Raw genomic sequence first — 11525 nt, forward strand, 5'->3', positions numbered from 1 at the left:
GGGGAGCTCGCGGCCGCTACTCACCCGTGGGGCCACCGCTCCTTCACACCAGGACGCGAGGGGCGCGCCCACGCCGCTCCCACGCCTCTCCAGCACAGACGCGGGCGGTGCCAGGGCGCGGACGGCGCGCACCGAAGCTTCCCGAAGGCGCACGCGGCGCGCACGCTCGGACGTCCCGGAGGTGGGAGCGCAGGTGCGGAGCGCGCGGGCCGCAGGCGCCCTCGGCGCCCTGCTCGCCGTCCCGCCCACGCTTAGCAACAGTGCGCGGTGCGTCCCGGGCAACGTGGGGCCCCGACCCTGCGCCGCGAGAGGCTCCAGCATTTTGTCCGGCTGGAGCCCGCTGGGAGGAAAAACCCTGCGCGCCCCCTGAGCCCCACCCCGGGCACGGGGACCAGGCCCGCAGGAGCCGCGGGGACTTGTAGTCCCCAGGGCGGGGCCTACGGATCCGTCATCCCCTCTGGGAATCTGTAGGGTAGGGGACCAGTCCGTTTGCTTCACCTGCACCATTGAGCGCTTGCTCTGTGCTCAGCTCCTTGCTGGGATTGGTAGGTGAGCTCGTGCCCACTCGAGTTTAAGCAGGAAGATGAACTTGGAAGGTAGGAGGGAAGGGGGAAAAAAATGACCCCCCCCCAAAAAAAAAGTGCTGTTTGAAGGTTGCACTCCTCTTTCGAGTTTCCCTCCCGGGGAGACTATCAGCACAGGCAGGGAGATGCGTCTTGAGGCTTAAATAAAAGAGGCATCTCCCCGTTTGTTTCCAGGTTCTCGACCTTGTGGCCTGTGTTTGTAAACTGTTTCGGCATTTATCGCATTTTTAATGTCCCCCAAATCCCAAGGGAAGTGGACCCAAATCTTTCTTGACTTAAAGGAGCACGTTGATGCTTTAGGACTTGGTCCTGACAGCAATGGACGATTTCTGAGAGCAGTTTTGATGTCTTTCAATGACTTATACATAAACTCACACATCAGAAAATCCTCTGGGGCACCTGGGTGGCTCAGTTGGTTAAGCGTCTGACTTCGGCACAGGTCGTGATTTCACCGTTTGTGAGTTCAAGCCCCGTTTCAGGCTCTGTGCTACAGCTCAGAGCCTGGACCCTTCTTCATATTCTGTGTCTCCCTCTCTCTCGGCCCTCCCCCACCCCGCCCCCCAAAATAAATGAACATAAAAAAAAATCCCTTGCCAGACCACCTGCTCTTAGCTCTTGATTTCAGAAAACAAGATCACAGTTAAGTAAAGGATATTTATTCTCCAGTTTGTCAGCTAATGGAACACCTAGAAGTCATGATGCTTTTCCTAGAACGTTGCTGAATGCTGTGTCACAGTTAACTAATTGTAGAATTTTTTTTGGTTAGAGTCTACCTTTTCCATATCCTAGTACTAGTGAAAGACAGCTGGTGCCATACACTTTATTAATTTTGATTTTGACGTGCAAAAAAACTACAACCAAATGATTCTAAATTTATCTCATCCTAAGCACCAAGAAGCCTTTAATATTGGGGACAGTTCCTGGTCACTTTATCCTAGGTGTCACTCTTAGGAGACATAGGGGCCACTTTGTGTCTTTGATATTGTCAGGAGATGAGTGAGATCTCATCTCATCTGCAAACTTCCCAGACCTCCCCCCATGGTGTGCCTTCTGTCCCAGGAGGGAAGAGAACCAGTAAAATCTCACACAAGCTGGTAACTTGATCAAGGACTCCTCATTCCCCATGGTAACTGTGGAGCCAATGCATGCAAGGACAGACCTGAGGACAGGGAGTAAGGAAGAGAGGAAATATTTCTCCTGGCCTCCTAACACAGGTTCTCCACCGAGGGAACACCACCCCACCACCCATCCTCCGTATCTAGGAATGTTGGGAAAGGTCCTGATAGCACTCATTATCTTGTCCCACAACGACTGGGGCTTCAGCTGCTCTTTAATGAGAAAAAGAAATGGTGCTGAATGTTCCCACGAGGAACAGGACAGTCCCACATGCTGAAGAAATACCCCACCCAAAGTGTTAATTGTGCCCATGGTGAGAAACACAGCATGTCCCCATGGTGGAGTGTGGTGTTCAGAGAACCCCGCGTCACTATACAGCCCGTGAACAAGACAAGTGCTCAGTTCTACATGGATCCACGTGGAGACTCCTTCTGGCTGCACCAGGCTTCCAGCAGGAGAGCGCCCATAATAACCACAACTAGGGCAGCCAGACCCAGGCGGATGAGGTTGCCCGTGGTGTAGTCCCTCGATATGGCACCTGGGGGGACTGGGAGAGAGGAGAGCGTCAGCACCAGCCAGTAGAGGAGTGTCCATCCTTCCCACGTGGATCTGCCCAACGGGACGCTCCTGCACCCACTTGTGTGCCCTGGCCAGTGGTCAGCTGTGGCCGCCCTGAAGTTGTAATCACTGAAAACCCAACGTGGGATTTCGTGAGGGTTCTAGTGGGTCTTCCTTGGTCTTCTGTCCTTTGTCTTCTCTCTGCTCGGTCTCTCTTCCTTCATTTATTGGCTCTTCATATCATTTGACCCTCCCACGTGTCCCTTTTCCCTTCTCCCTCCTGGTATTAGGAATCGGGCTTAGGAGCAAGACCAAAACCCAAAGATGCTGCCCTGAGCGTGGAAATGATTCGGTGGTTGCCTGTGCACCCCCTCCTCACAGCAAAGACTTCAGGCGGCCATGAGCTCAAGAAAATTCAAGCCCAGTACCTAAGCACCGAGAGCACCATGCATTTCATTCCCACCGCACCCAAGAAGAGCTAGGGCTCAGTGTTGGCCTTGGCTCCTAATGAGGACCTGGGCTCAGGGCCCAGAGTCCGTGGGAGGAACCCCTGGTGACGTCGCGGAGCCCAGGGTGCCCTCTGCACCTGTCTGCGCTGGCTGCATGGTCCCTGCTTTCCAACCAGAGGGCGATGGGCCACCACGGCTCACATGCACACGTCTACGGTGCCACGGAAGCACAGGGTGTGGCATCCAAGGAAGCAACGTTCTGGCCAGACACACAAGATGGTTGTGGAAGATCCTCCACGGGTGACCCGGAACCTGGCGGCCAGGGCAGCAGCGCGCACTAAGAACGAGACCACAAGCCATGAGGCTGCCATCACCGGGACGACCCACAAGTCTAAGAGACGCAAAGGGTGGGGGAAGGGACGCTGACGGTTGGCGGGATGGATCGTTTGCAAGAACAACTTGAGCAATTCTCCAGGAATACAGAACAACAAAGGCCAAAGACTAGAGGTTAGGAAAGGGCAGGTGTGAGAAGGAGATGACGGTAAAATCAGAAGAGAAAGAAGAATCAGAAAGGAACAGAAACAACGCTCTCCAGGTAGAAAAAAGAGCACGTCGTTCACCTTAAACTGATAATGTTGTAAGTCAGTGATGGGTCCACCCAACTGGGAAAGCAAGCAAAACAGCCAAAATAAAAACAAGCTGATGAAGAAATGAATTGACTTTCTCCAACTTCTGAAAAATGGTGCAAAACCTCACCTCTCACCCGGATCTCAAGACGATCGCTAGGCTGTGAGGCCCAGAAAGGAGTCCCGGTCTGGAAGTAGACACAGCTGTAGTTCCCGGCGTCACCGACTGTCACAGTCTGCAGGGAGAAGTCCGCCTCCTTGCTGGCTGGGGTCCGGAGCCGGATGGGCTCTGCCACTCCCGCCTTCAGCAGGGCGAACCTCATGGGCCCGAAAATATTGTCTGGCCTCTGGCACTGCAGGGTCACGTCGTCTCCTGCGGTCACCACACCCCTTTGGTGGGCTTGCAGGGAGGGTTTAGGGAGACCTCCTGTAAGAGAAGGGGGGCTCTGAGGTCACGGGGAGAAGCCTGGGGTCCCCCACTCACCCTTGTTCTCCCGCAGGGGGGTCCTGCTGAGTGTGGGACACAGATCCCTGGTGTCACCCTCTTTCGACTCTGCGGGAAGGAGGTCCCCCCCCCCCCACAAGCCCTGGATGAGGCTGACCAAGTCATTCTGTTGCTGTGTGTCTTCACCTTCTCTGTCCCCTCCTCTGGTCCCTCCCCCAGGCCCGTCCTGCTCCTCACCTGTCACCAGCAGCAGGATGACCTCACTGGGCGGTGATCTTATGTCCGGGGCCCCTGGTCTGTAGCACTCACAGGTGTAGTCTCCAGCATGGCTGCTTCTTAGGCCAGTGAAGTGAAATTCAGCCAGGCCCTTCTTGGAAGTCAGTGATCGTGAAAAATCCAAAAGAATATTTCCCTTCCTGAGAGCAAAGTTGACATTCTTGGTCGGGGTTTGACATCGCAGCCTTACACTGCTTCTGGGAGGCACCACCCAGCTGGGCCAGGCCCTGAGGGTGGGCTTGGGAAGGGGCTCTGGAAGGAAGCAGATTGGGGACAGGATTTGGTGCCCTCGCCTGCTGCCAGGAAACCCCTTGAAGGAAAGAGAAGGGATGTGGGGAATTTGGAGCGAAGGAGAGGGAGGGTTTAATTGAAGGAACACTCACCGTCAGTCCCCCTGCTTCCTTGGCCAGCGCACAGCCCTGCAAGAGAACCATCTGTCCGTGGAAACTGAGCCCCCATCCCGAGGGGCCTCCCCAGGGGGCTGCCGCTGAGACTGGACCCTGGAGGTCACGCATCTGGGGTTCTCATTTCCCCACACTGGCCCCTGGCTTCCGCTCTGCCCTCAGCTCCTGTCTCATTTCCCCCCAGAAGGTGTCCTGTGCAAATCTCACCTGCCATGGCCCCAGGACTTCTGCTGGTTCCACAAACATCCACAAAACCCTCAATTCTTTAGAGTTTATGTACTTCATGCCACAGGAGACACAAAGTGTCACTGTTCTGTGAACACCTGGAAGGTAGCTGCTCTGGGCTGTTCACCTCAGCTTCCCCAGTGTCTGTACACATTCTGTACTGTACTGAGACTCAACATATGCGTGATGATCAACTGAAGAGATGCCCCAATGGAAGCATGGCTCAGAGAGATTTTTCAGGTGGAAAAACCAGTGACTTTGGAGGCGGACAGGCCTGGGTTTGAATGTTGACCTTTCTGCTAATTCTCTGCATGGCCCTGAGCAGGAGCCTTGAGCTGTCAATCTCAGAGTCCTCATTTCTCAATGTGGGCCTAATTCCCACCACGCAGGACTACTTGTGAGGGTCGAAACGGTATTTCCCACAAGGTGGATTACAAACCACGGATGCTCTAGGAGCTGACTTTAGGGAATGCAGTGACATGGTATTCTATAGCATTGAATACCTGGGAAAGGCATTGAAAAGGAAAGGCATTACCCTTTTAAATCACTTCCACTGCTTTGATCACAACAAATAATTTTTCAAGCTAGAGATCAACCTTTTCTGCCTTGTTGCCCTTTGTAATAAGGAAGAGCTGGCCATGGGCTCAGAAATGTGATGGGCAACAATGCATGGCTAGAATGTCCTATCATCTTCTTCTTTGCAATGTATATATGTTTAAATTGACCTGTTTTTGGTAGTGACCTTGGTTTTTCTTTTAAATTTTATTTATTTAAAAAAATTAAAAAAAAATTTTTTTAACGTTTATTTATTTTTGAGACAGAGAGAGACAGAGCATGAATGGGGGGGAGGGTCAGAGAGAGAGGGAGACACAGAATCTGAAACAGGCTCCAGGCTCTGAGCGGTCAGCACAGAGCCCGACGCGGGGCTCAAACTCATGGACCGCGAGATCATGACCTGAGCCAAAGTCGGACGCTTAACCGACTGGGCCACCCAGGCGCTCCATATTTAAAACAATTTTTAATGCTTAATTTTGAGAGAGAGAGAGAGACAGAGCATGAGCAGGGGAGGGGCAGAGAGAGAAAGAAACACAGAATCCCAAGCAGGCTCCAGGCTCTGAGCTGTTAGCACAGAGCTCGACATGGGGCTTGAGCCCACGAACCGCAAGATCATGACCTGAGCCGAAGTCAGAGGCTTCACCGACTGAGCCACCAGGCACCCTCAAATTTTTTTATTTAAGCAGTCGGCATAAAGTTTCCGTCTTCAAATGAATGTACTTGTTTAAAATAAAGATATTGAACCAGTAAGATTTTAAATAAATAGGGATGAGGTAGGCCTACAGGATAGACCATGGATGTGGAATGTAAGGACTTGCATACTGGAAAACATTTGATGTACCTAAAGCCTCTGCAAGGTACCTAACACATATGAAGCAATCAGTAAAGACAAGCAGGTGGTCACATTTCTTTCCAGCCGCCCCCACCTCTAATCCCAGTATACAAGCCCAAGAAACTTACCAAGGCAGAGGAGGCAAAAGAATTCAGAGATCATAGTGGCCCTTCAGTCTGCTCTAAGGGCCCTTCTCCTATCTCAACCACGACAGGGAGGTAAGCTGCATGTGGGTGGTGACATCTTTGGCCAACCCTTCCTTTCCTTCCTCTCATGTGACCTACACATTTTGTGTCCCACCCACATTCAGGAAACAAGACGGAATAAAATGCTCCATGAGATCATAATTCATGCAAAGTCTTTACCTGAACATGGTGAATTCAGTACACAAATTCAAACCCACTTACAAGAGCAAGAGCTGCTGGAAACCAGGACCCAAACAATGCCCCTGAGGAGATGGAAACAGGCTGGTGCAGCGACCACTGGAGCTTCTCTGGCCTATAGGGAAGATACCGGACTTTGGAAGTGAATGAAGGAATTGGTGTTAGTGACTATTTTTGAATGACTGTTAACAGATGAGGTGTTTCTCTGAGGTCAATGTGCAGAAATGGAGCAAGACCGATGGTTCATGGGGGTGTCTGGCTGGCTGGCTCAGGTGGTGGGTCATTGCAACTCTTGATCTCAAGGTTGTGAATTTGAGCCTCATATTGGGTGTAGAGCTTACTTTAAAAAACAAAAAAGACCATGATTCATGCATTTGAAAACAAATTTAGTCTGGAGAGTTATACTGTGTAAAGATTTTTTTTGACATAGCTATTAGTAAGTCAAACATACATGTTGCCAAGCCATAGGGTAATCACTAAAAGAAATGAATAAAAAACAGAGGTAAAAAAAAAAATAAGGTGGGGGGAGTTAAAATGGCCTATTAAAAATAACAATAAGAAAAAAATAACACTAGGGGTGTCTGGGTGGCTCACTTGGCTAAGCATCTGACTCTTGATTTCGGCTCAGGTCGTGATCTCATGGTTCATGAGATCAAGTCCCAAGTCGGGCTCCACACTGAGCACAGAGCCTGCTTACGATTCTCTCTCTCCTTCTCTCTCTGCCCTTCCCCTATTTGTGCTCTCTCTCTCTCTCAAAAATAAATAAATAAACTTTAAAAAATAACCATAATTGTTTTTAAAACAAAGGCTTTGGAAATGAGGAAACATAAAAGAGATGCACAAATAGAAGGACTAGCAAGATGATAAACTTATATTCTGTGAATAAGTAATTACATTAAATGTAAATGGGCCCAAAAATTCAATTGAAAGACTATTAGACTGGGTGTTTCTTAAAAACCTAAATATATGCTGTTTTGTTTTTTTGTTTTTTTTTAAATTTTTTTTTAACATTTATTTTATTTTTGAGACAGAGAGAGACAGAGCATGAATGGGGGAGGGTCAGAGAGAGAGGGAGACACAGAATCTGAAACAGGCTCCAGGCTCTAGGCTGTCAGCAAGAGCCCGACGCGGGGCTTGAACTCACAGACCGCGAGATCATGACCTGAGCCGAAGTCGGCCGCTTAACCGAGTGAGCCACCCAGGCGCCCCTATATGCTGTTTTTTAAAGACAAACACTTTAATTATATGCAAAGATGAGTTGAAAGCCCAACCCCCCCCCCACAGAAATATATAACATATAACCAGAAAAAGAAAGATGAAATGGCTCTACTGGTAGATTTTTTGGCAAGAAATAGCATTAGATATGAGGAGGAATATTTCCAAATGATAAAATAGTCAATTCAAGGGAAATACATAATAATTCTAACTTTGTATGCACCTACTAACATAGACACAAAAATCCATAAAAGAATTGTCGATACCATAAAGAAATAAACATATAATCACTTTATCTTGTAACACATTTCTCTCAGTAACTGCATTCCACATGGAAAAAAACCAAACCAAAACAAACAAACAAAACCCACACAAGCCCAAAGAAGGAAAGAAAAGAAAGCCATTTGCTATTCCAAGCAATCAAACCAGGAGAAGGTAAATAAGATGCCATTTCACTCTATCTTTTTGACAAAAATTAAAAAAAAAATTTTACATTTATTTCTTTTTGAGAGACAGGGCCCAAGTGGGGGAGGGGCAGAAAGAGAATGAGACAGAATCTGAAGCAGGCTCCAGGCTCTGAGCTGTCAGCACAGAGCCGGACGCGGGGCTAGAACTCACAAACTGTGAGATCATGACCTGAGCCGAAGTTGGACGTTTAACCAACTGAGCGACCCAGGTGCCCCCAAAAGTTTTTAATGCTAACATGTAATGTTGAATAGAATTTAGGAAAATATACATGCGCATAATCAGTTTTTAGGATGATAAATCAATATTCTTTACTAAATGGCAACTAGCTTATGAAGCTTATCTGCCTTCCCCCACCACTACACAAAACATTTATAGTCTTTCACCTGGGAGTTTAAATCCCAGTAGTTTGCCCTGAGGAATAATTAAAGTTGTCCAAAAGATTTACAAGTTGCTCATTTTAACTATGTTTATATTAGCAAGTGAATTGGAAGCAATATAAATGTGCAAAAGTAGGAGATTGGGTAGGTACAAATAAGTACTTACTTCCATAGAGGGGAACACTATGCATCAATTTGAGTCACATTGTGGAGTATACAAATAAAATTTCAATTTTCCAGGAAGATATGATAATGTATACAAATGTATAAACAAATAAAAGACTCAAAATTCTAAAAAATTTCTATAAATAAATCACACTGTGGAAGCGATTTATGGTCATGTTGTGAGAAAGTACTCATTGGCATGGAACACTCTCTAAAATGTATTGGTTTGCGGGGCGCCTGGGTGGCGCAGTCGGTTGGGCGTCCGACTTCACCCAGGTCACGATCTCGCGGTCCGTGAGTTTGAGCCCCGCGTCAGGCTCTGGGCTGATGGCTCAGAGCCTGGAGCCTGTTTCCGATGCTGTGTCTCCCTCTCTCTCTGCCCCTCGCCCGTTCATGCTCTGTCTCTCTCTGTCTCAAAAATAAATAAAAACGTTGAAAAAAAAATTTTTTAAATAAAATGTATTGGTTTGTGACAAAACAAGATAACAGTATAGGATATACATACGTGTGTGTGTGTGTGTGTACACATGTAAATATATATTACCCCCAAACATTTCTAAAGTACGTGAGCCTTTTAAAATGAAGATCTTCGGGGCACCTGGGTGGCTCAGTCGGTTAAGCATCTGACTTCAGCCTAGGTCATGATCTCATGGTTTGTGGGTTCGAGCCCTGTGTTGGGCTCTGTGCTAACAGCTCAGAGCCTGGAGCCTGTTTCAGATTCTGTGTCTGCCTCTCTCTCTGCCCCTACCCCACTCATGCTGTGTCTCTCTGTCTCTCGCTCTCTCTCTCTCTCTCTCTCTCAAAAATAAACACTACAAATTGTTTTAAAAATAAATCAAATTAACACCTTTGCTGAGTGCAGTGGTGGGTTTGGGTATGAAGGTGCAAGGGGTCAATTGGTAGATGATCTGAACTGTTCTGTATAAAAATGAGTTAACAAATTCAGAGTGGGGCTAAAGATGGAATCTAGATGAATGACATCATAGAAACCAGGGACATGTGCAGTGGGGAAAAATGGGAGAAAATCAACAGTGGGGAGTGTGATATAAAACTCCTTCTCTAGCTCCTCTGTGACATAGCAGACACAAATCTCCATGGACCACTCATGATTTCTGTGTACATGAAATCTTTCAGGAAAGTGAAGAAGTTGTCTTGAAACTTTTTTTGTTAAGGCCTTTAGGAAGACTAAGGTGATATCAAGTACATTGTCTAGTTGGACAGAAGATTTCTTGGAGAAAGCTTAACAAAGTGTACCCGCAGGATCCTGGTTTGCCCAAAACACTATCGTTAAATGTACAGAGAGAATTATGTCTCAAAAAGAATGGTGGCTGTATGTTCTACCATATGGGATGGGTTGGTGTCAGATGGATAGAAAGCCACAACATTTTTGAGAGCTACGCTGGCAAAATTGCTCCCAGCACTACTTAAAGAAATTACACAAAGGGGTGCCCGGGTGGCTCAGTCGGTTAAGCGTCCAACTTTGGCTAAGGTCAGGATCTCACGGTTTGTGAGTTTGATCCCTATGTTGGGCTCTGTGCTGACAGCTCAGAGCCTAGAGCCTGGTTCAGATTCTGTGTCTCCCTCTCTCTCTGGCCCTCCCTTGCTTGCTCTCTCTCTCTCTCTCTCTCTCTCAAAAATAAATAAACATTAAAAAGAAAAAGAAAAAGGAAATTACACAAAGACTTGAAGGCTCAATTTTCTTTGGGCAGAAAGCGAGCTGAGAAATCGTACCATCCATCAAGAGGGTCATATTCTCCAGGGTCCTCTTCAGAAGTGGAGAGGAGGGTTGATAAAATAAAGATAACTCAGAGGGAGGAACCAAGAGCTGTGAAGAACAGTGGGCTGAGAAGCCCTTCTCAGAGAATAGAACTGAAACTTTATGAAGGAACATTTCCATCCCCAGAATTGTGGCATCTTGCAGCGTTTGCCCAGAGTGATTTTGCAATTGCTATGAACCAGTGACTGCTGATGTTTCCCACAGGGAAGAAGCCTTTTCACGTGGGAGTGCTGTGGTTATCCCACTTCTGTTTTGCTATTATATGGAAGATGTATGGGACAGCTAATTTGTCTTTTTAGTGCATGTATCCTGGATCAAAAGGAGCCACATATAGACTTGATAATGATCAATAGATCCTAGATTTGAAGACTAATGCCATTATTGGATGAAGATTTAGGGGAGCAGGTTCTGGGATGGAGATGAGCATATTTTGTACATGGGATGGATATGAATAACTGTGGCCAAGAAGTCATAGTGCAATAGATTTCATTAAAGCCCTTTGACTATGGGTTCACCATGTTATTTGCTTTGGTCAAGAGGATAAAGTGCAAGTGGTAATATTTTAGCTCCAGCCCAGGTCCTCAGGGGCATGGCATATTTTGATTCGGCCCCTAGTACATCTTCCATTTCCACCAGAAGAATGTGTGAGGGCTAGCACATTGTTCTCAGCAGGAAGATGAAAGAGCCAAGTCACCCCATCTGAATGCAGAAAGGGCTGGACAGAAATAAGTAGATCTGGGAAATATGGAGAGCATGTGTGCACATGTGCATTCACACATTCTTATTACTAGTTAGGGTTGAACCTGGGTGATTTCAAATCTTTAAATTTTTTTTTCAACGTTTATTTATTTTTGGGACAGAGAGACACAGAGCATGAATGGGGGAGGGGCAGAGAGAGAGGGAGACACAGAATCGGAAACAGGCTCCAGGCTCTGAGCCATCAGCCCAGAGCCTGACGCGGGGCTCGAACTCACGGACCGCGAGATCGTGACCTGGCTGAAGTCGGACGCTTAACCGACTGCGCCACCCAGGCGCCCCTTGAGTGATTTCAAATCTTAATGAAAATCAGA

General features: G+C 47.6%; 1 protein-coding gene across 1 annotated transcript; it reads right to left on the reverse strand.

Moving 5' to 3' along the window:
- Positions 1-1893: 1893 nt before the first annotated feature.
- Positions 1894-4672, reverse strand: LOC122495226 (T-cell-interacting, activating receptor on myeloid cells protein 1-like). Its single transcript, XM_043600981.1, has 4 exons — positions 4666-4672; positions 4016-4432; positions 3464-3760; positions 1894-2247 (listed from the first exon to the last, which is right to left on the reverse strand). The coding sequence occupies exons 1-4, from the start codon at positions 4670-4672 to the stop codon at positions 2105-2107; spliced, it is 864 nt and encodes a 287-aa protein (XP_043456916.1). The 3' UTR covers positions 1894-2104.
- Between the last annotated feature and the right edge of the window lie 6853 nt (positions 4673-11525).

The sequence above is a fragment of the Prionailurus bengalensis genome, chromosome E2 (genome assembly GCF_016509475.1).
Source record: "Prionailurus bengalensis isolate Pbe53 chromosome E2, Fcat_Pben_1.1_paternal_pri, whole genome shotgun sequence".
NCBI classification, from domain to species: Eukaryota; Metazoa; Chordata; class Mammalia; order Carnivora; family Felidae; genus Prionailurus; species Prionailurus bengalensis.

Coding starts and splice junctions, on each gene's coding strand:
- LOC122495226 (XM_043600981.1), bottom strand. Junction 3,761..4,015: donor CATCCTGCTGCTGGTGACAG/GTGAGGAGCAGG, acceptor CTTCTCTTACAG/GAGGTCTCCCTAAACCCTCC. Junction 2,248..3,463: donor TCTTGAGATCCGGGTGAGAG/GTGAGGTTTTGC, acceptor CCTCTCTCCCAG/TCCCCCCAGGTGCCATATCG.